Source organism: Leucoraja erinacea, chromosome 5 (assembly GCF_028641065.1).
Source record: "Leucoraja erinacea ecotype New England chromosome 5, Leri_hhj_1, whole genome shotgun sequence".
Lineage (NCBI taxonomy): Eukaryota > Metazoa > Chordata > Chondrichthyes > Rajiformes > Rajidae > Leucoraja > Leucoraja erinaceus.
In genome coordinates this window covers 32,572,526-32,597,511 of record NC_073381.1, presented here as the reverse complement: position 1 = coordinate 32,597,511, position 24,986 = coordinate 32,572,526, and the positions used below count along the sequence as shown (strand labels likewise).

The 24,986-nt window shown below is 40.5% G+C and overlaps 1 protein-coding gene across 1 annotated transcript in view; it reads left to right on the top strand.

Moving 5' to 3' along the window:
- The window catches only part of nbas (NBAS subunit of NRZ tethering complex), a 253,972-nt gene that overhangs the window by 98,388 nt on the left and 130,598 nt on the right, over positions 1-24,986 (top strand). The window contains exons 31-34 of the mRNA XM_055635330.1: positions 16,470-16,582; positions 18,909-19,022; positions 20,962-21,075; positions 23,830-23,987. Coding sequence (XP_055491305.1) covers positions 16,470-16,582; positions 18,909-19,022; positions 20,962-21,075; positions 23,830-23,987 — 499 coding nt within the window. The remainder of the gene's footprint in view (positions 1-16,469; positions 16,583-18,908; positions 19,023-20,961; positions 21,076-23,829; positions 23,988-24,986) is intronic.

Below are 24,986 nucleotides of genomic sequence, written 5' to 3'. Positions count from 1 at the left end.
CTTCAAAAAATTCAAGAAGATTAGTCAAACATGACCTTCCAGGCACAAATCCATGTTGACTGTTCCTAATCCGACCCTGTTTATCCAGATGCTTATATATATTATCTCTAAGTATCCTTTCCATTAATTTGCCCACCTCTGACGTCAAACTAACAGGTCTATAATTGCTAGGTTTACTCTTAGACCCCTTAATAGATCCTCTGTCACTATTCCCGTTTCTAATGACATTTGAAATATTTCTGTCATAGCCCCTGCTATTTCTACACTGACTTCCCTCAATGTCCTAGGGAATATCCTGTCCGGACCTGGAGATTTATCCACTTTTATATTTCTCAAAAGTGTCAATACTTCCTCTTCTTTTAATCTCATAGTTTCCATAGCTACTCTACTTGTTTCCCTTACCTCACATAATTCAATATCCTTCTCCTTGGTGAATACCGAAGAAAAGAAATTGTTCAATATCTCTTTTGGCTCTGCAGATAGCTGTCCACTCTGACTCTCTAATGGATCAATTTTATCCCTCGTTATCCTTTTGCTATTAATATATCTGTAGAAACCCTTTGGATTTACTTTACCTTACCTGCCAAAGCAACCTCATATCTTCTTTTAGCTTTTCTAATTTCTTAAGATTCTTTTTACATTCTTTATACTCCTCAAGCACCTCATTGACTCCATGCTGCCTATAATTATTGTAGATCTCTTTCTTTTTCCGAACCAAGTGTCCAATTTCCCTTGAAAACCATGGCTCTTTCCAATTTTTACTATTTCCTTTCAACCGAACATGGACATAAAGATTCTGTACTCTTAAAACTTCACCTTTAAATGTCCTCTGGATCTTTTTTTTGAAATATATTAGATATTTTCTGCCTGGATGATTTTGGACAAGAGGCATCTCCAGGGCATCGAGTGGGCATGATTGCTTCATATTCTGCTGGAATATTTTTTGTGTTGTGCATTGTTGTAAATTAAAATTACACCAATGCAAGCTAAGTTGAAGAGTGAAAATGCAGTTGCAATGCGGCAAGAAATATCTTGGGTGACAATGATCACAGTTCAACATACAGTGCTCTGCATAATGTTTGGGACAAAGACACATCACTTATTTATTTGCCTCTGAACTCCACAATTTGAGATTTGTAATAGAAAAAAATCACATGTGGTTAAAGTGCGCATTGTGAGATTGTAATAAAGATTATTTTTATAGATTTCGGTTTCATCATGTAGAAATTACAGCTGTGTTGATACATATCCCCCCCCCCATTTCAAGGCACCATAATGTTTGGGACACATGGCTTCACGGGTGTTCCGGAAGTGGTGGCACTGTCCTTCTTTTATTACTTTTTTTTTTGTTTTTTTTAGTCTTGTTTTAGTTAAATTTTAGTTTATTAGGTTGTGTATATGTGTGGAGGGAGGGGGGGTGAAACATGTTTTTTTGTCTCTTCCTTTTTCTTATCGTATCCACCTTCTCTGCCTCTGTCTGCGCTGAGGCCTAGTGGCGGAGCTGGCGGTCTCCAACTGCGACCGACCTCGAGGCTCCAGAGGCAGAGCCAACCAGGACTTACCAATGCGAGGCTGGCCGAATTCGGAGCTGTGGTGGCGTTCCGGTGACAATGGCCCGGCTTCGGGGCTTCAGGGCTGCGGAAGCGTGCCGGTGGTGGTGGCCCGACTTCGGGGCTGAGGCGGCGTTCCGGCGACGGCGACCTGAATTCGGGGCTCGGCCGCGGACCCAGTGGACGAAATCATCGGGAGCTCACAGGTTGGTGACCTGTTTTTCCGGAGCTCCCACAACTACAGCTGCGTCCACTGGACTGGAGGGCGGCATCTTCGGCAGCTTCTACCACCCCGGGACATGGAGCTTGAACCGGCCCATTCGTGGAGCTCGGTTGAGCCGCGGGACTTACCATCATCCGGCGGGGTCACAAAAAATGGAAGCCTGGATCGCCTCAGCGCATAGGGAGAACAAGGAGGGAAGAGGCAGACTTTAAGACTTTTGTCTCCATCACAGTGAGGAGGTGCCTGGTGAACTCACTGTGGTGGATGTTAATATATGTTTATTGTATGTTTTGTTATTTATTATTATATGTATGACTGCAGGCAACAAAATTTCATTCAGACCGAAAGGTCTGAATGACAATAAAGGAATCCAATCCAATCCAATCCAATTGCTCATGTGTGTTTAATTGCCTCCTTAATGCAGGTATAAGAGAGCTCTCAGCACCTAGTCTTTTCTCCAGTCTTTCCATCACCTTTGGAAACCTTTATTGCTGTTTATCAACAGAGGTCCAAAGTTGTGCCAATGAAAGTCACAGAAGCTATTAGATTAGATTAGATTATTACTTTATTAATCCCCTTATTCAGGGGAAATTCAGATGTCCTTGCAGCACACTAATAAAAATACAACATAGCATTCAACATAGCATTCAAGAAGTTTAACATTAAAACATAGAACATTATGTTTTAATGTTAAATTATGAGACTGAGAATCAAGAATAAAACTGTTAAAAACATCAGCCAAACCTTAGGCTTACCAAAATCAACTGTTTGGAAAACCATTCAGAAGAAAGAGAGCACTGGTGAGCTTACTAACCGCAAAGGGACTGGCAGGCCAAGGAAGACTTCCACAGCTGATGAAGAATTCTATGTATACTAAAGAAAAATCCCCAAACACCTATACGACAGAACAGAAACACTCTTCAGGAGTCAGATGTGGATTTGTCAATGTCCGCAGAAGACTTCATGAACAGAAATACAGAGGCTACACTGCAAGATGCAAACCACTGGTTAGCCGCAAAAATAGGATGGCCGGGTTACATTTTGCCAAGTACTTAAAAGAGCAACCGCAGTTCTTAAAAAAAGTCTTGTGGACAGATGAAACAAAGATTAACATATCAGAGTGATAGCAAGAACAAAGTATGGAAGAGAGAAGGAACTGCCTAAGATCCAAAGCATAGCACCTCATCTGTGAAACATGGTGGTGGAGGTGTTATGGCCTGGGCATGTATGGCTGCTGAAGGTACTGGCTCACTTATCTTCATTGATGATACAACTGCTGATGGTAGTAGCATAATGAATTCTGAAGTGTATAAACACATCCTATTTGCTCACGTTCAAACAAATGCCTCAAAACTCATTGGCTGGCGGTTCATTCTACAACAAGACAATGATCACAAACATACTGTTAAAGCTGCAAAGGAATTTCTCAAGCTAAAATATGGTCAATTTGTGAGTGGCCAAGCCAATCACCCGATCTGAACCCAATTGAGCATGCATTTTATATGCTGGAGAAAACTGAAGGGGACTAGCCCCCAAAACAAGCATAAGCAAAAGTTGGTTGCAATACAGGCCTGGCAGAGCATCACCAGAGAAGACACCCAGCGCCTGGTGATGTCCATAAATCGCAAACTTCAAGTAGTCATTGCATGCAAAGGATATGCAACAACGTACTAAACATGACTACTTTCATTTACATGACATTGGTATGTCCCAAACATTATGGTGCCCTGAAATGGGAAGACTATGTATAAACACTGCTGTAATTCCTGCATGTTGAAACCAAAATGCATTAAAATGGCCTTTATTAAAATCTGTCAAAGTGCACTTTAACCAGATGTGATTTTTTTTTTTTCTATTACAAATCTCAAATTGTGGAGTACAGAGGCAAATAAATAAATGATGGGCATTTGTCCCAAACATTATGGAGGGCACTGTAATTAATCAATGTCATACAGCTGATTGATTTTGTTTGCATTGTAGTATCAGGTAGCAAATGCAATTGTTAACTGGTGCAAGTTATTTCCTTAAAATAGATGAGATAAATGACCAGTCGTCGTGTATTTTTAATGGCATTGGAGCAAGTTGAAAACTGTCCAGAGAATCAAGAAAGCCTTGAGGTGATGTCTTGTGATTTTTAAAAAGATATTTGGTTTAACAAGCAAGCAGGATCGTGGGTTACTATTGTGTCCAAATCTTTATGACACATGGGCCGCACTCCTATTAAGCAAGTACTTTGTGAGGTTTGTTAACCAGATTACATTTTTGATTAAATCGTATTTATCTTGCATAAAGCAAGATGGCAGCATAAAAAAATTTTGAAACGTGTTTTGGTTTCAAGTTTCACGATTTTTATTGCAGAGTACTTTCTAAATTCACTTTTTGTTTTGAAGTGAATGCATACTTGGCACTCGACATGTTTATTGAAGTATATATAATGAAGTTTCATTCTCCTTGAATGAATGATTGCCATTGAGACACGATGTTTCTCAGTAGCATTGAGACATATTCCCAAATACTGCGTATTGTTATGATGAATTTCCCAACTAGAACAGGTGAAATGTAACACATGGTGTGTTTATCATCCATTCCATTTATCAACCCAAAGACAGGTTGCCTGGCTACTCAAGAATTAAGGAAAAACTTAGATTGTTTTGAAAGAGGACTGCACTACTTGTTGTCTATCCTTTGATATTTATATCTTGTCACTTTTTCATTACATAACTAAATTAAACAAAAAATATTTAATGTACAGTGCATTCAGAATGTATTCTGACCCATATAACCATATAACCATATATGGACCCCTTCAATATTTTCACATTTTGTTACGTTACAGCCTTATTTTAAAATGGATACAATTCTTTTTTTTTTATCAACAATCTCCAGAATGAAGAAGCGAAAACAGGTGTTTAGAAATTTTTGCAAAATAATTAAAAAGAAAGAACTGAAATATCACATTTATATAAGTATTCAGACTTCAGATTTGGGAACAATTTTAATAAATAACTCGGGAAATAATGCATCAAATTGTCAGATGAGGCGACATTTTACATCATGGCATAAATCTCTATCGGAATATGTAAAAATATCACCGTTAACGCGTCGTGTTTTCGAGGAGATGTGAATCACATACAAACATCGCACAAATACACACACACACACACACACATATATACACACACACACACCCACATACATATATACACACACACACACACATACATACACACACACACATATATATACACACACACACACACACATAAATACACATCCAAGATCAGAGTTTCATAAGTATAAAGATTTATTAACTCAGAAGCTTGAAATTAGATTTACAGCCATTAGTTGATGGGCCTGGAAGCAAGATGTGTAAGGCTGTAATGAATTCAATGTCGTGTTCATCTCAGCTTTTGCATGACGGTTCGTGGTGTCTTTCTCTTTGTTCTTGGCAGATTCTAGAGGTGACAAACTGTAAATCATCTTATTGTGTTCCAATTAACTTAAGTGTCTGTTTTATTTGATTTGGAATTCATTTGGACAGAATAAATGTAGGTTTCATTGAAAGCTGTCAAACAAAGCATTTCAGCAGATTAGTTGACTCATTCTATGTACTGTGTGTGTGTAAGTGGCAGCAATACTCTTTTTATTTGGTGGTTTGACTTTATGCCTATGATAATGCATGTTTCTGACTACTAGTGTTGAACCTTCTGGTCTTTATTGGCCTTTATTAATATCTGACAATGTGTACTTTAACCACATGTGATTTTTTTTTTCTATTACAAATCTCAAATTGTGGAGTACAGAGGCAAATAAATAAATGATCGGTCTTTGTCCTAAACATTATGGAGGGCACTGTATGTGAGATTCTTGAATTCAGACTTCATTGTCTTCAAGATTGTACCATTGCTCCCTGGCAAAGGATATTGATGCTCTGGTCAGGAAAAAGGATGCATAGGCGTCCTTTTCAATTATAGGCAGCTGGGATCGAGTGAGTCTCTTGAAGACTATGAGGGATAAACACAGTTCATTTAAGAATGAAATTGGGAGGGCCAAAAGGGGACAAAAGATATTCTTGGCAGATAAGGTAAAGGAGAATCTTAAAAGATTCTGTAAGTACATTAAAAGCAAAAGGGCAACTGAGGAGAGAATAGGTCCCCTTAAAGGTCAGTGTGGCCATCTATGTGCAGAGCCAAGGGAGATGGATGCGATGTAAATTAATACTTCTCGTCTGTTTTTTGCCACTGAGAAGGTCGTGGATGCTCATGAATTTGGGGAAGAGAGACTGAAACATTGATATATTATTAAAAGAGATATTGGCAGTCTTGTCACATAAAGGTAAATTAATTCCCAGAACCTGATACAATGTGTTGTGGGTATCGAGGGAAGAAATAGAATTTAGTTTTTTGAAAAGCCAATTGGGGGCAGGACAATAGACTGGCGTTAATAAAGCTTTTGACAAGGTCCCCCAGGGTAGACTGGTCTGGAAGGTGAGATCAAATGGGATCCAGTGTAAGCTAGCCATCTGGGTTGTAACATTGCTGGTTGTGGATGGTTTTTCAGTTTCATAGAAACATAGAAAATAGGTGCAGGAGTAGGCCATTCGGCCCTTCGAGCCTGCACCGCCATTCAATATGATCATGGCTGATTAGTATCCTGTACCCGCCTTCTCTCCATACCCCTTGATCCCTTTAGCCACAAGGGTCACATCTAACTCCCTCTTAAATATAGCCAATGAACTGGCCTCAACTACCTTCTGTGGCAGAGATTTCCAGAGATTCACCACTCTCTGTGTGAAAAATGTTTTCCTCATCTCGGTCCTAAAAGATTTCCCCCTTATCCTTAAACTGTGACCCCTTGTTCTGGACTTCCCCAACATCGGGAACAATCTTCCTGCATCTAGCCTGTCCAACCCCTTAAGAATTTTTGTACGCTTCTATAAGATCCCCCCTCAATCTTCTAAATTCTAGCGAGTACAAACAGAGTCTATCCAGTCTTTCTTCACATGAAAGTCCTGACATCCCAGGAATCAGTCTGGCGAACCTTCTCTGTACTCCGTCTATGGCAAGAATGTCTTTCCTCAGATTAGGCGACCAAAACTGTACGCAATACTCCAGGTGTGCTCTCACCAAGACCCTGTACAACTGCAGTAGAACCTCCCTGCTCCTATATTCAAATCCTTTTGCTATGAATACTAACATACCATTCGCTTTCTTCACTGCCTGCTGCACCTGCATGCCTACTTTCAATGACTGGTGTACCATGACACCCAGGTCTCGTTGCATCTCCCCCTTTTCCCAATCGGCCACCATTCAGATAATAGTCTACTTTCCTGTTTTTGCCACCAAAGTGGATAACCTCACATTCATCCACATTATACTGCATCTGCCATGCATTTGCCCACTCACCCAGCCTATCCAAGTCACCTTGCAGCCTCCGAGTATCCTCCTCACAGCTAACACTGCCCCCCAGCTTCGTGTCATCCGCAAACTTGGAGATGTTGCATTCAATTCCCTCGTCCAGATCATTAATATATATTGTAAATAGCTGGGGTCCCAGCATTGAGCCTTGCGGTACCCCACTAGTCACTGCCTGCCATTGTGAAAAGGACCCGTTTACTCCTACTCTTTGCTTCCTGTCTGCCAGCCAGTTCTCTATCCACATCAATACTGAACCCCCAATACCGTGTGCTTTAAGTTTGTATACTAATCCCTTATGTGGGACCTTGTCTAAAGCCTTCTGAAAGTCCAGATATAACACATCCATCCACTGGTTCTCCCTTATCCACTCTACTAGTTACATCCTCGAAAAATTCTATAAGATTCGTCAGACATGATTTACTTTTCGTAAATCCATGCTGACTTTGTCTAATGATTTCACCACTTTCCAAATGTGCTGCTATCCCATCTTTAATAACTGATTCTAGCAGTTTCCCCACTACCGACATTACACTAACTGGTCTGTAATTCCCCGTTTTCTCTCTCCCTCCCTTTTTGAAAAGTGGGGTTACATTAGCTACCCTCCAATCCTCAGGAACTACTCCAGAATCTAAAGAGTTTTGAAAAACTATCACTAATGTATCCACTATTTCTGGGGCTACTTCCTTAAGTACTCTGGGATGCAGCCTATCTGGCCCTGGGGATTTATCTGCCTTTAATCCATTCAATTTACCTAACACCACTTCCCGGCTAACCTGGATTTCACTCAGTTCCTCCATCTCATTTGACCCCCGGTCCCCTGCTATTTCCGGCAGATTATTTATGTCTTCCTTAGTGAAGACAGAACCAAAGTAGTTATTCAATTGGTCTGCCATGTCCTTGTTCCCCATGATCAATCCACCTGTTTCTGACTGCAAGGGACCTACATTTGTTTTAACTAATCTTTTTCTCTTCACATATCGATAAAAGCTTTTGCAGTCAGTTTTTATGTTCCCTGCCAGTTTTCTTTCATAATCTATTTTCCCTTTCCTAATTAAGACCTTTGTCCTCCTCTGCTGGACTCTGTATTAATCCCAGTCCTCTGGTAGGCTGCTTTTTCTGGCTAATTTGTACGCTTCATCTTTTGTTTTGATAGTATCCCTGATTTCCCTTGTTATCCACGGATGCACTACCTTCCCTGATTATTATTTTTTTGCCTAACTGGGATGAACAATTGTTGTAGCTCATCCATGCAGTCTTTAAATGCCTTCCATTGCATATCCACTGTCAACCCATTAAGAATCAATTGCCAGTCTATCTTGGCCAATTCACTTCTCATACCCTCAAAGTTACCTTTCTTTAAGTTCAGGACCCTTGTTTCTGAATTAACAAAGTCACTCTCCATCCTAATGAAGAACTCAACCATATTATGGTCACTCTTGCCCAGGGGGCCACGCACAACAAGACTGCTAACTAACCCTTCCTCATTACTCAATACCCAATGTAGAATAGCGTGCTCTCTCGTTGGTTCCTCTACATGTTGGTTTAGAAAACTATCCCGCATACATTCCAAGAAATCCTCTTCCTCAGCACCCTTGCCAATTTGATTTACCCAATCTATATGTAGATTAAAGTCACCCATTAAAACTGTTGCACGCATTTCTAATTTCCTGTTTGATGCCATCCCCAACTCCACTACTACTGTTAGGTGGCCTGTACATAACTCCCACTAGCGTTTTCTGCCCCTTAGTGTTTTGCAGCTCTACCCATATCGATTCCACATCCTCCAAGCTAATGTCCTTCCTTTCTATTGCGTTAATCTGCTCTCTAACCAGCAACGCTACCCCACCTCCTTTCACTTTCTGTCTATCCCTCCTGAATATTGAATATCCCTGGATGTTCAGCTCCCAGCCTTGGTCACCCTGGAGCCATGTCTTCGTGATCCCAACTATAACATAGTCATTAATAGCTATCTGCACATTCAACTCATCCACCTTAATACGAATGCTCCTTGCATTGAGACACAAAGCCTTCAGGCTTGTTTTTACAACGCTCTTACCCCTTTTACAATTATGTTGAAAAGTGGCCCTTTTTGATTTTTGCCCTGGATTTGTCTGCCTGCCACTTTTAGTTTTCACCTTGCTACCTATTGCTTCTACCCTCATTTAACACCCCTCTGTCTCTACGCTCACACATTTAAGAAACCCTTTCCCTTTAACTCCATCCTCAACTCTCCCATTTGACACCCCACCCCCCTTATTCAGTTTAAAACCACCCGTGTACCAGTGGCAAACCTGCCTGCCAGAATGCTGGTCCCCCACCTGTTAAGATGCAATCCATCCCTTTTGTACAGTTCCCTTTTACTCCAAAACAGATCCCAGTGATCTAAGAATCTAAATCCTTGCCCCGTGCACCAGTTCCTCAGCCACACATTCAGGTCCCGTATCTCCCTGTTCCTGCTTTCGCCAGCACGAGGAATTGGAAGCAAACCGGAGATAACAACCCTAGAGGTCCTGCTTTTCAGCATTTTTCCGAGCTCTCTAAAGTCATGCTGCAGAATATTCATCCCCTTCTTTCCGACATCGTTTGTGCCGACATGCACAACCACTTCCGGCTGTTCACCTTCGCCCTTGAGGATTTTCTGCACGCTGTCCGTGACATCTTGGATCCTGGCACCAGGAAGGCAGCACACCATCCTTGAATCCCGTCTGTTGCCGCAGAAACCCCTGTCCGTACCTCTCACAATGGAGTCTCCCACTACAATGGCGTTGCCTGACTTTGAAGTTTCGAAGTCTATGACGGAAAGTGAGCTACAGGGATCGGTACTAGTTCCCCTACTTCTGGTCACATATATTAATAATTTTGGATGAGAATGCATGATTAAGTAAGTTTGTGGATGACACCAAAAATGGTGATGTGGCCAACAGTGAAGAATGTTGTTTAATGTTACTGATCAACTGGAAAAGTGGACAAAGGAGTGGCTCATGGAATACTCAGAAAAATGCTGTATTTTTGGAAGTTAAACCAGGGCAGGACTTGCATGGGAAATGCCTAGGCTCAGTTAGACAATGTGGTGAAGAAAGCACAAGGCATGCTGTCTGATGGGGCATTGAGTATAAAATTTGGGATGTTATGTTAAAGCTCAACATTGTTGAGACTGCACCTGAAATCTTGCATATGGTTCTGGCCATCAAACAATAGGAAGCATGTGATTAAATTATAGAAGATGCAGAAAAGATTCATAAAGATGATGCTGGACTGGAGAATGCAAATTTTTACGAGAATGCATAGGCTGGCGATGTTTTCCTAGAGCAATGAAAGCTGAGAGATGAGCTTATAAACTAAGTAGGTGCAAAGATAAGTTTTTAAGGTGCCTAAGGGAAGAGATTTAAAGGGAGGGAAGGTACAATTATGACTGTAAATAGGCATTCAAGAAGTTGCCATATTTCAAAACCTATGCTGTACATACTTGTTATCAGTAGTACCCACATATTGTAAATAGTATTTATTACTACCATAAATTTGTGAGGTCAATTAATAACAGAATGCTGCTAAGCCTTTGGTCGATTTGATTCATGATCAAGAATCCAGTAAGTAATCAGGAAATATGTGCTGTCATATTCAACATTTCTTTACATGTTGTATTTAACTTTTAAATATATGTAACGTTATTTAAATCACAACTGTGCTATACTGGGTACTTGAATTAGTGGATAATGTACGCAGTGATAAATTCAACGATGCAGTATATCTTTCTTCAGATTATGATTCTATATTGTTTGGGTAGGATCATCTTCATAATCTTGTTATTCACAAGCATCAGTTTCACATGACGACCTTTGCAGCCTCCTATTATTTTTAATATGAAGTAGTAGAGTTGAAGAGTATTTCTGCAGAAAGGTATTATTTAAATGTTTTAATTGTTATTCCTCCACTTGAAAAGACAGTGTTTGATTAATGAGTTGACACGAGCTCAGCTCCAAACGGGTTTCAGTTTGGTTCTTTACAGTAAGTATGTTATTTAAAATCACGAGAGCTCAATCAATCATCATCAGTTTTTAGCAATGGATCAATTTGCCATTCAACCATTAACTTTCCATAGTCATGTTTCTTTATAATACACCCCCATGTTATGCATTGAAGCAGAAATACTGATAGAACATGAGCTGCCTCCTCCTGGATTCTGTTGCTATCAGAGGGATGCTTACATTTTTCATTGTTATATAATTTGTTTGCATTTTAAAATTAAGCTGTTTATCCAAAGTATTTTAAAGGCAATAAAATAATTACCAAATGCAATAACAGGATGACAACAGCTGGTATTTATATAATGCCTTTAACATATTATGACATCCCAAGACATTTTTTCAGCATTCTCAAGTAGAATTTGATGCTCAAGTCATGCAAGGCATGTAGAGAATAGTTCACATAAAACTTGATCATAATAAGGAGTTCTGAGGAACGTCAATGATAGAATGGAGGGCGTGAGAGAGGGAATTCCTGTACTTTGAATCTCGACATTTGAAGGCATAGCCCTTATTCGTAAAGCAGTGAATATTAAGGATGCTTATGAGGTCAGAGTTACAGGTGCACAGAAATATTGGATTTTGGGGCTGGGTGAAGAAAAAATACAATTTAACTTTATTTATCCCAGGAGGGGATATACAACTGAAAAATCCAAGTCCATTCAAGAATGTGAAAGGGTGTATAGTGGAAGGCAAGTCAGTGGAGAATCAGAAATGTTGGGTTTTGATGTACTAATGCTACAAATTTGTTTTTTGTTCTTGTTGAATGATCTAAAGCAGGGATGGAGATGGGTGATGTCATGGAGTTGGATGTCCCTGTTCTTGGTAATATGTACATGAGATCAGATGCTCAAGTTAGTGACAATTAGGAAGCTTTTGAAATGAACAAAAATAATTGCAATAATAAAATGATTTATTAAAGTTTTGGCTAGCTTATGTTATTGAGGAAAAAATAATTTTTACAAAATCTTTAATTTTGGAAATGTAATATTTTCCATTGTTAGATCAATTATACAGAATTATCTACTGAAAATACAAAATATATATACAGCGCAAGCATTTCATTCATATCAATCACCTGTGATGTACCACCCCCCCCCCCTCCTTTAAAATATCTTCCCTCTCCCCATTGATCATTGGGGAAAAAAGGCACCTTAGAGCTGCCTTGCCTAATTAGAGCTGCCTTTGGTTTTGAAAGTGCTAAAGCGAGCTGCCTTGCCTTTGATTTTGAAAGTGCTAAAGCGAGCTGCCTTGCCTAATTAGAGCTGCCTTGCCTAATTAGAGCTGCCTTGCTTTCTATATAATTAAAAGTAATCTTGACGACTTCCTGTTTGCGCGTTATATTGATTTTAGAAAAGACGCTGCCACGTACGGCTGTGATTTTTTGCCATCTTACTCAGAGTCCCCCTCCGCTCATCAGGTGCCGAGGATTTTTCCCATCGATGAAAAATAAAAGTTATTAGTGCTTAAATAATGTTGAGATTCTCTCCTGTCAATCACGCCGTGAAGGCCACGCCCCTTCTGGTGGGGGGGGAGGGACTATAAAACCTGGAAGTGTGGGCGTGGCTCAGTCTCTGCAAGATGGGGGAGGGAGAGGTCACAACTCGCTGTCTTTAGTGGTCTTGCACCCTGCTTGAAATGGTATGAAACTGCACTTGAATTTGGTGCCCTTGCACCCTGCTTGAAATGGAATTTCAAGGAATAACCGTGAGTCAACTGCGAGCCCACCAGCCGTGAGTGAGTGAGCTGCCAGCACAACAGGCTTGAGTGACTGAGTCGCCATCACAATAATCCATTCGGCCCACAATGTCCATACTAGCCCTCTGGAAACCAGTCCCTTCAGCACACAACACCCATACTAGCGCTCCTGAATCCCCCCCCCCCCCCCACCACTGACCACCAATATTGGAATTAGTGGAGAGGTGGAATATTGCGTTGGGGGACCAGCCCTCCTGTGTGATGCTGGGACCCAACGGGTCCCACTTTGTCTAGTTTATTCATAAATCTGAAACAAGAGTACAATTCATGAAGTGACTAAATTTAAAATAATTATATTGTCAACGTATGGACAGAAATAACAAATGTGAATGTTATCATTGAAAATATCATTGCTAACACCAATAAACATGAGTACATTGAGGAAATGTTACTTTGTACACAAATTATTCTTGTTCCAAAAAATGTGTGGAGTTTTTAATCTCCATCATGACAGTTCTGCAAGAGTTTTCCTTGTGTTTCTTCCAGTGGATTTCTTGATATATTATTGCAAAGTACAAAAGATGTATATATTTTTCCCAATTGGAGTTGAGGTACTGTTCTGGATGTTAAAGCTTTATTTTACAGATTAGTTTATATCATATACACCAGGATGCAAACAAAATTCTATGTTCACTTGAAGTGTAAGCAGTATACAATTAATAATGATAAATACAATGACAAGTACAAAATAAATAAGTTATACCAAATAACTGAGAAAAGGCGCAATTATATTCTGTAATTTTTATTCCTGCCATGAGGAATTAGCAGCTAAGCAAAGTTGGTTACTGTTTACCCAGCACTTGGCATTGAGATGATAGATTATGAAACATTTGGGTATGATAGTGTTTCTTTGTTTTCACTTAACATTGTTCTTCTGCTCGCTTGCTTATAACATTTTGAGGGGTCTTGACAAGGTGGGTTTGCAAAGGATCTGGGGTCATGGTTTGAACCATTGAATTTGTGGAGGAATTGTTGAGTGTACACTTCTTTAGCTCAGAGAAAAAGCTGTAATAATGACCGAAAATGCATTTGAATTTTTATGGGTCTGTATCACTTAAGCGATTTTGTTGCGCAACTACAGGCGACTGCTGCAAAATTTTCAACATGTTGAAAATTTTTCGGCGACTGTGGCGACAATTTTTGCTGCCGTAGATTGACGTAAGTGTTCTCGTAGGTTGTTGGCAGGTGTTGTAGGTAAATTCCATTAAAACCGGTCCTGGCAGTCGCTTAAAGAGTCGCCTTAGTGGGACAGGCCCATTAGGCAATCTCAGATGAGCAAGTTATGCAGAGCATCATTACTGCACTTGCAATTGAAGTTTGAATCGGTAGTAAAGAAGGCAAATGCAATGCTAGCATTTATTTTGTGTACAAACGTGGGTTGTACAAATGAATACAAAACAGGGATGTAATGCTGAGGCTCCATAAGGTGCTGGACATTGTGAGCATTAGGAGTATTGTGAGCAATATTGGGCCCCATATCTGAGGAAGGATGTGCTCGCGCTGGAGAGGAGGTTTACAAGAATGATCGCAGGAATGAGTGGGTTAACATATGATGAGCAATTGATAGCGCTGGGCTTCTACTCGCTGCAGTTCAGAAAGATGAGGGAAGACCTCATTGAAACTTACTGAATACGAAGGCTTGGATAGAGTGGAAGTGGAGAGGATGTTTCCACTAGTGGGGAGTCTAGAACCAGAGGTCATAGCCTCAGAATAAAAAGACGTTATTTTAAGAAAATGAGGAATTTCTTCTGTCAGAGGGTGGTGAATCTGTGGAATTCATTGCCACAGAAGGCTGTGGAGGCCAAGTCAATTGATATTTTTAAGGCAGAAATAGATAGATTCTTGATTTGTACAGGTGTCAGGGGTTATGGGGAAAAGGCAGGAGAGTGGGGTTTGAGGGAGAGATAGATCAACCATGATGGAATGGCAGAGTACATTTGCTAGGCCAAATGGTCTAATTCTGCTCCTATCACATGTACTTATGAACATATGACACTTCCATGCAGGGGATTTTTTTAATGGTGGTCATGGGCTGGACATTAGGTGAAATTTTGCAGGAAATGACAGTTATGCAAAAGCATAAGGAATTCTGGTACCTGGGAACCTCAATTGTGCAAATCTGGACTGAAATGGAGGAATGAAGAGTGGAGTCCATGTCAAAAAGTGTCATTGCAAGTCTTTGGTCTGGGAAATAAGACAGATCAAGTGAAGGTGGTTTGCAGGCCGCTTCAAGGTAAAAATAGTCAATTGGAGAAATGAAAATAGATCTAACTAGGATAAACTAGAATCAAAGCTCTGCAGGCAAAACTAACTGAACAATGGAAAGTCTTTAAAGTGGAAATGTTTCAGCCACTGCCTGGTACCTTCCCATGAGTGAGACAGGTGGTAAAATTGAAGCCAGAGCTCCAAGGCTGACTTGAAAGATAAAGCCAAGTTGTGAGCACTAAAGAGAACCAGGATAATTATAGAAATTTAGAGTGGCAATAAAAAAAGACTGATTGGGGCAACAAATGTAAAACAATAGTCTAAAGGACTTCCAGAACCCTATAAATGGTAAACTTGTATAGAAAGGGAAAAGTCTGTCAGGAAGTCTATTCTTGCAGACAGAGGGGAGAAAGACATGGTTAAGAAACTGTGGGTGAAATATTGATGAGGAGGTACAGGTACTACAAGAAGTGTTGGCTGCACAATGGATAAATAACGCTGTCCAAAATGGATTCATGCTAGGGAATTAAGGGAGGAAATTGCATAGGCCTTAAGCAAATTCTTCTTAATATCTACAGATTTCAGAGAGATGTTCAAGGACTGGAAAAGGACAAATTCAAGGGGGATTGTTGAGTGCTATCGATCCAGTTATAGTTCACTTCAGAAGCATTATGAAGTGAAAGGAAATTTATTTTATAGGACTATGGGAAAGAACTGGGGATTTCACTTGTCCAGTGTCAGCATGTAATCAAGGGGCCAAATGATCTCTCTTCATTCTGTGACCATTATATGATTTTGGGCTGCAGAATTAAAGGAACTTCTACTACATGTCATTTAAAATTCACCAAAATTGCTCTATTTCAGTGAATTTGTATGACCACTAATTTTAAAAATCGGTATGATTTGCGGTATTGGTGAGACTTTGTATTATTTTAAGATTGTGCCACCGGGATGATCTGCCAGTTTGGGCAGAAAATGTACTGATCAACATCTCAGCACTTGCTGATGAATGGATTGAAAATCTGGAAATAAAATGGTCCAACCCCCAGGGCAATTTTAGTTTTGTGTCAGAGTGTGGTTAGAATCCATTACAGTAATCATGAGGCGTAGGAAAATCAAGTTTAACTTTAAACAGAATTGCTTCTCACACTATAGTTTTAGTTCACTATGCTCTCTGGGAGAACACAATTAAATTGTGCATTAAGGTGACTGATGGTAAAGGAAATTAAGGGTGTCAACCTGTCCGCATGATCGAGATCCACTTACCGTCTGACATTCCTCATTGTGTTGTTAGATGCTGCTTACTGCTCATCTCCGACTGTTCTGCAGTCATTCAAGAAGAACTGGACCTGATCAGCGCTCTCAGTCTGCTGGAGGAATTCAACGTGAAGATTTTGCCAATGCAAGGTATAAGAACACGGACTGGGTAATTTGTTCTGTGCTTAAAACAATGCAGCAGAAAGAAAGTAAGAGGCATAAAGCAAACTACTGGATGGAGTTTTTGAGGGAAATGGACAGTTAATAGTTTGCATCAAGACCTTTCCTCGCAATTGAGTAGAGGGGAGTTAGCTGGTATAAAGGGGTGATGGGATGGAATAAGAGCTGGCACAAAATAGGTTGAGTGGTGGACGGAATCAGATGGGTGAAGATAACAGGCTGGGATGTGTTTGTTGAAGGTAACCTGGGGCTACTGATGATGGAATCTGATGGGAAAGGAAGGAGGAAGTGGGCCACAGTGCTCCATGAGAGGAGTGTGTGGTTGGGCGGGTGGGTGGGTGGGGAAGGGTGCTAGTGGGAGGATTGATGTGAACTGAGTGATCAAGGGGGAACAGGTTACCTGAAATTGGAGAATAGCGTTCATGTCATTGGGTGTAGACGTCTGAGGTGGAAAACGAGTTGCTGCTCCTCTAGTTTGCATTTGGCCTCGCTCTGGCGGTGGAGTGAGGTAGAGGACAATGAATAAATAGAGGACAGAGGATGAATAAAAGTCTTAGTTTAAGTGGTTGGTGCTGAAGAGAATACAGTGGACAGTCTTGCTGGTCGATGATAAAGAATGGAAATGCAATTACTAAATGGTATGTTTTGCCACCTTAGAATTCATAATTTATCATATTTTTAATCGGAATGAAATATTTTGCACATTCCACATCAGTTGACTTGGCATTTCAGCCAGCCTTGCCGCAATCCAATTTTCAAATGAGGGTCTTGTGGGTTTATATTCCTCTGTGCGATGGTCCTTCTGGAACATTGCGAAGGAACCTGGAGCGTGAGGTTGTAATGTTGGGTATCTCCATGACAAGGCGATATCAATGCTGAATTGTATGTAAGTAAATTACGTACCTGCCCTTCTTGGCAACTTCCCCAGCACCTCCACACCTTCCCACATGGCACCAATCTGACGCAATCCCACCTCACCCCTGCAATTCTGAAACCTGACCCTGCAGTTTACTTCTCTGCACCTAATCTGAAGATTGCATCAGACGATATTTTCACTGTCATGGAATGGTGGCAAGTGGGTTCATGTTCCAGAGGTTGGATATTAAACAGTTTAAAAGCCATACCGAAGTACTGTTAACTATTCATTCCGGTTTTCTGTGAGGTCTTCCTGTTATTCAAAACGCAATACTGTCTACTGAACCCTGGTATACTGTGTGTGAGCCTTTATATTCAGTGCTCCCTAATATTGATATATCTCTTAGGACCAAAGAGTAGGATTATATTTTCACTGGAAAATTGGTTCACAGCAAATTGTAATCTTGTAAATGCCAGTAATGTAATTACGTTGATTTGGACTATTTAAAGCAAGTGTGAACAAGGTGAATACAGTAACCTTTTGTTATTACGGACCTCTTTATAATGGATTTTGGTGATAATAGATGGTGTTTTGGGTCAAGACTCTTCTTTAGACTTCCTAAGAAAGGTCTCGACCCAAAACACCTATCTGAAGAAGGGTCGCAACCCAAAATGTCACCTATTCCTTTTCTCCAGAAATGCTGCCTGACCCGCTGAGTTACTCCATCATTTTGTGTCCATCTTCGGTGTAAACTAGCATCTAGAGTTCCTTCCTATGTGTTATATTTTCTTGTACTGATTAAATAATGCATGTTTACAATGTGCAGCATTGCATTCATACCACTTCCAATATTTATAACATTGTCTATTTCCCGTTCTCCAAAAACAATTTCCTACATTTAAAAACTGAAATAATTAATTTTCCATTTCACTCATTCCCTGTTTTTGTTACTGATATTTATAAACATTTCTGATGAAACTAATATCAGATTTTCGGTTCTTCTAAAATCCAAATCCAACTTAAATCTAAAAATCGAACATCCAACTCAATGGAAACTGGACTGAACCTAGAAGTACAAGTTTCTGAATTCACTTATCTTCGGTTTTGTTTAATTTCACGCCATATCCAGTTTTTTGTTAATTAAACTGTATTGTAGTTGAAGTTTCAAACTTGCATTCTTCATTATAGCACAGGAATTGTCTCCATTTCAACTCTTAAATGGGGCTAAAAGCTTATGTTGTATTGTGATGTAAAGGAAATATATAATTTCTATATTATGTATTTGACATAATAATTTGGTTGTTTGAATTTATCGTCAACTGCTTTAAACGCCATTGATTGCTCTGGCACATGGTTAATTTGTGCAAACTTTTATTTTAACTTGAATCATGCTATTTTAAGAAGAAATTTTATTTTTCTTCCTTCTGTTTTGTTTCTTAGTGCGTTTGTGCTCAGACCGACTCAAGCTCATAAAAGAGAGTATTTCTCAGTGCCCAACAGCCTACAAACAGTCCAAAAAACTCCTGGGGCTTGCAGATTTGCTGAGAGTAGGAGGTGGGTGCTTGTTCTTTGTGATCTGTTATATCACAGTCGAGTGAACTTCAGTTGTTTTATGAAGGTGTAATATGATAATGGATAGAAAATAATTTATGTGACCTGTTTATTTAATTTTGCTATATTTCTGTGTTATGGATTTAAAAAATGTAAATACTGAAAATGAAATGAGATTATAGCATTTCTGTTACTTTAGGGCTACACCTCAAAAAAGTATTTTATTTCAAACATTTTTGGATAGCATTATTTTCCCGTAAATGTGAGAATAGCCATTTTTGGAAGAAATTTAATAAATCCAGTTGGTTGTTTTTTTTAATTCTGTAGGGAAGAGTAAAGATTACTTTGCAAAATATATTTATTTCTTATATATTTTAATAATGTGTAATATATAAACATTTTAACCAACCAATCCCTGTCTACAGAGCTGGTCCTTACTCTCAATAACTTTTTGTTTGACTTCCCATTTCCTCCAAATACAAGACATAGCTATGGACACGCGCATGGGCCCCAGCTATGCCTGCCTCTTTGTAGGGTCCTTGGTCAAGATGTACCAGGGCCCCATCCCCAACGTCTACCTCCGCTACATCGACAATTGCATTGGTGCTACCTCCTGCACCCACACACAACTCACTGGCTTCATCAACTTCACCACTAACCTCCATCCGGCACTCAAATACATCTGGACCATTTCCGACACTTCCCTACCATTTCTTGACCTCACTATCCCCTCAGGTGATAGACTTCTGACCGACATACACTATAAACCCACTGACTCCCATGGCTATCTAGACAACACTTCTTCACACCCTGCTTCCTGTAAGGACTCCATCCCCTACTACCAATTCCTCCGCCTACGCCGCATCTGCTCCCAGGATGAGGTGTTCCACACCAGGGCATGGGAAATGTCCTAATTCTTCAGGGAACGGGGGGTTCCCCTCCCCTACTATAGATGAGGCTCTCACCAGGTTTCTTCAATACCCTGCAACACTGCTCTCTCTCCCCATCCCCCCCACTCGGAACAAGGGCAGAGTCCTCCTAGTCCTCACCTTCCACCCCACTAGCCGCCACATACAACAAATAGTCCTCCATCATTTTTGCCTCCTCCAACGCGACCCCACCACTCGCCACATCTTCCCATCTCCCCCACGTCTGCTTTCCGCAAAGACCGCTGCCTCCGTAACTCCTTGGTCAATTCTTCCCTTCCCACCCGCACCATCCCCTCCCTGGGCACTTTCCCTTGCAACCGCAGAAGATGCTACACTTCTTGCTTTACCTCCCCCCTCGACTCCATTCAAGGACCCAAGCAGTCGTTCCAGGTGCGACAGAGGTTCACCTGCACCTCCTCCAACCCCATCTATTGCATCTGCTGCTCTGGATGTCAGCTATTCTACATCGGTGAGACCAAGCGTAGGCTTGTCGATCGTTTCGCCTAACACCTCCACTCGGTCCTCATTAAGCAACCTGATCTCCCTGTGGCTAAGTACTTCAACTACTCCTCTCATTCCGAATCCGACCTTTCTGTCCTAGGCCGCCTCCATAGCCAGAGTGAGCACCACCGGAAATTGGATGAGCGGCACCTCATATTCCGCTTGGGCAGCCTGCACCCCAGCGGCTTGAACATTGACTTCTCCAATTTCTGGTAGCCCTTGCTGTCTCCTCCCCATCCCAGCTCTCCCTCAGCCCCCTTGCTTATCCTCTTCCGTTCTTCTTCCCGCCCCCACCTTGCATCAGTCTGAAGAAGGGTTTCGGCCCGAAACGTTGCCTATTTCCTTCTCTCCACAGATGTTTCTCCAGCACTTTTGTCTACCTATAAACATTTTAATTTGTCTTGTCCTCGGCCTTGTTACAGCAATTGTGCTATTAATTTTATAATAAGGTATTTTGCATTTAGAAAACTGAGTTTAGTCTTGTCTTTGTTTTCCGTTTTATACATATACAGGGCATAATAAAGCAGAGCGGAAAGGGCAAGTATGGGTTCTTCTGGCTGAACAAGCTCTTGGTTACCAAGACTTTAAAGTTGCCAGTGTCCATTGCCAAGAGCTTATGTCTGCAGGTGATGTTCTATTTTGATTATGTAGCAGCAAAATATGTTAATTAATGCCATACTCTCTATTTCTAATCTTGCTATTCAATCCTAGAATTAATTTGTAGCACATTATAACAATACTTCGTTATAATCTTTGTACAAGTTGACTTGGAAACCAGGTTATCAGTTTTAATTTAATTAAACCAGTAGTCAAGTAGAAATAGTGAAACATAATTCAATTAGTGTGGACTTTTCATGGTAAAACTTTCTTATTTGTCTTTCATTTTTTGGTTTTCTTTCTCTGCTTAGTGTGCTTGTAATGTAACATAGACTATGGAGAGTTAGAATGATCTTGAAAATAGTAACAGTAAGTGACCACTTAACACTTGAACTCTAAGAACAGCTGTAATCCCAGAGACTCTGTAGCTCGATATGCTTAAATATAAATTAAATGTTTGAGCAGTAATTGATGGAGAGGTACAATTCTCAGGATGGTCTGAGTAACAGCAGAATAAAATCAATTGTATTCTACCAGCAGCCATCTCTTATCACCGTCACCTCTGATCTATGTTGCCTCTGACCAATGACACTTTACATCTACTTTGTAAGTAAATATAACACCGTTAATGTACAGAGGGATTTTGGGGTCCAAATCTATAGCTCCCTGAAAGAAGCAAAATATGTTGATTAAAGTGGTAAAGAAGGTATGTGGTATGGTTGCCTTCAATAGTGAGGGCAGTGAATTTAGGAGTCAAAGTTATTTTGCTGCTTTATAAAACTTTCTTGAAGCTGAATTTGGGGCATTGTGCAATTCTGGTCACCGTATTACATGAAGTATGTGAAGCTTTGGAGAGGGTTCAGAAGTAGGTTACCAGAATGCTGTTTGGATTAGAGAGTATTAGCTATAAGAAGCGGTTAAATCAACTTGGATTGTTTTCTCTTGAGCATTAGAGTCTGAGGGGAGACCTGATAAAAGTATGTATCATAGGTAGGATAAACTGTGAGAACCTTTTTCATCAGGTATAAATGTCAGAGGACATAGCTTTAAGGGAATGGGGAAGTTAAAGGAGATGTGTATTTATTCACATTGATAGGTGTCTGGAACGCACTGCCAGGAAGCAGATATGATCATGATCATATTTGCTGTGACGTTTAGATAGGCACATGGATATGCAGGGAATTGGGGTGGATGTGGATCACTTGCAGGCATGAGGGATTAATTTAACTAAGCATCTTCTCCAACATAGTGGGGCAAAGGGGCGGTTCTTGATCTGTGGAATAATTTTATTATTCATATATACTGATTCAAAAATGCCAGTATCTATCGTAAATCTAGATAAAATTCAAATATAGAATGAAAATACTCCTCAAATCTTTATAATGTCACACTTCATCAAAAGGTGCAAATGGGACGGCAAGGGAAATATTTTAAAGTAATATGCCCATCAACACAGCTACTTGGTGACAATAATAATACATAAATCAGGTTGCTATTGATGACAGGTCGGCATTCAATGCCATCATCCAATTCAAGTCTATCAACATACTCCAAGAACTAGGTCACTGCTCATCCCCATGTAATTGGAACCTGATCACCAGACACCAATCAATATGAATTGGCAATAGCACTTCCTCCTCCGTAATCATCCACTCGGGCTGTATGCTGTTCCCATGACTTGTTGCACAGCTAGTGGGTAACGATGAGTCAGGGTACAAGAGAGAGATTGAAAGTCTAATTGAAGGGTGCCAGAGCAACAATCCAGCTCTCAGTGTTAGCAAGACCAAGAAGCTGACTTTGACCTCCAGAAGGGAAACCTGTCTTCATCTTTGATAAGGTGCTGAACGTGAGAGCCAGAGGGAAGATACTAGCATGGATAGCAGTTTGGCTGAATTGAAGAAGGCAAAAAGTGGCTATAAAGGGGGCTTTTTCTGATTGGTTGCCAATGACTAGCGGAGTTCTGCAGATGTTGGTGCTCAGGCCGTAACTCTTCATGGTGTATATCAATTATTTGGATGAGGGAACTGAAGGCTTTGTAGCCAAGTTTGCAGATGATATGAAGATAGGTGGAGGGGCAGGTAGTGTAGAAATAGCAGGGACTCTGCAGAAAGACTTGGACAGGTTTGGAGAGTGGGCTGAGAAGTGGCAGATGGAATACAGCATAGCAAAGTGTGGAGTCATATGTTTTGGTAGTAGGAATAAAGGCGTAGACGCAAGAGTCAGTACGGATATCGCACTGGCCACTACGTGCATATAATGTTGCAATGTTCAACCACAAGTGTACGTCACTCTTGGAGAAATTCAAGCTTGTTTGAATTTTCTCCCGAGTCATCAAGTTACACGAGTACCTGCCGTTAGCGCCACGGTGGTCCACGAATGCCGTACGGTTATTGCAAGAGGTTCCCACGATGTTCAACTATGGTTAACTCTTGCGTCAAGTCGCCCCGTGAAAAAGGGGTTTAAGTATTTTCCAAACTGTTTGGCATTGAAGCATATTGGAGAAACTACCTGATGTGTTACTTCAACATACCCAAAAAGCATTTAAAGGCACAGTGCTGGAGTTCCTCAGTGGGTGAGGCAACATCTCTGGAGAGCATGGATAGGCAATGTTTCACCTATTCCTGTTCTCCCGCGGTGCTGCCTGACCCGCTGAGTTACCCCAGACTTTTTTTTGGTAAATCAGCATTTGCAGTTTCTTGTGATTACTTATTTATTTTGTTGCAAGATTCTGTCTTTTATCAGTAATATATTTTATTTAATTGTTTATATTTTTCCTCTCAAAGGTTACAGTGCTGGTTGGCATGTGTGCAGCAAACTGGGGGAGTCAGACGGCTATTCTGATCTTGCCATGCGTCAGGAATTAATGGCATTTGCTCGCACATACTGTCCTCCCAATGTCATCCAGTCTCTCATGGCTGTCAGCAGCTCACTTCAGACACAGGTTGGAGTGAATATTCTTAATTTTACTAATAGCCAAAGGACATTAGTTCTTCATCTCGTCTCCCCCTTTTTTTGGCCTTCCAATGTTATATTTCATTTTTCTTCTCAACTCTTCCATAGCCCTTTTTTACCTCTTGCCTTTGTTTACCCATCTACCACCTGAGAATTGAAATGACATTTCTTCGAAAACCACCACCAGCAGTCTTAAACTGCTTTTTTCAGCTGCAGTAATATATTTCTTCTGCAGAGTGTTTACCAAATAAATTGACGGCAATGAGTCAAGTGGCATGCCTCCGTTTCATTGGCTAACAGTAATCGCAATATGTTAGAGGAAGAAACAAATTAAAATAAAATTATATCTCTCGCAGCAAAGAGCTTGTTTTGAAATGTAAAGCTTGATTAGAAATGTGCATACCGGTTAACATCCATGCAGAATGAAGTGCTGTTCGTCCAGTTTAAGTGTGGCCTAACTAATGGAGGAGGAGATAATAATAAAATGATATAATGAGCAACTGGGTGATCCTGCAGATCTTGGCAGACAGAATGCAACTATTCAGCAATGCAACCACCTAGTCTACACTTGGTATCACTGATGTAAAATGTAGCCATGAGGACTTGCAAGGGTCCCAGCTGTACCTGCCATTTTGTGGTTACATTGAACAGTCCTTGTTTCAAACGCACCCTGGCACCCAGGGCCGGCCTTACGAGGTGCGGGGCCCTGTTGGGAACAATTTTAGTGAGTCCCAGGTTCCCAGCCAAGGTTTGTCGAATCTTAGAAATACAAATAAAGTCTATTATAGACTTTGTATCTCTATGGTAGAATGGAAAATAATCAAAATGTGCGCTTAAAAAGTGCCTGCCAGTTAATGGACCAAACAGATCTAAGCTACATTTTAATATAAAATTGCAAACATGTAAGCCTACAAATAACAAACAAAATGTGTAGATCACCTCTGAAAAGTACATAATTATGCGTGTGTGTGGGAGGGAAGGAGAGAAG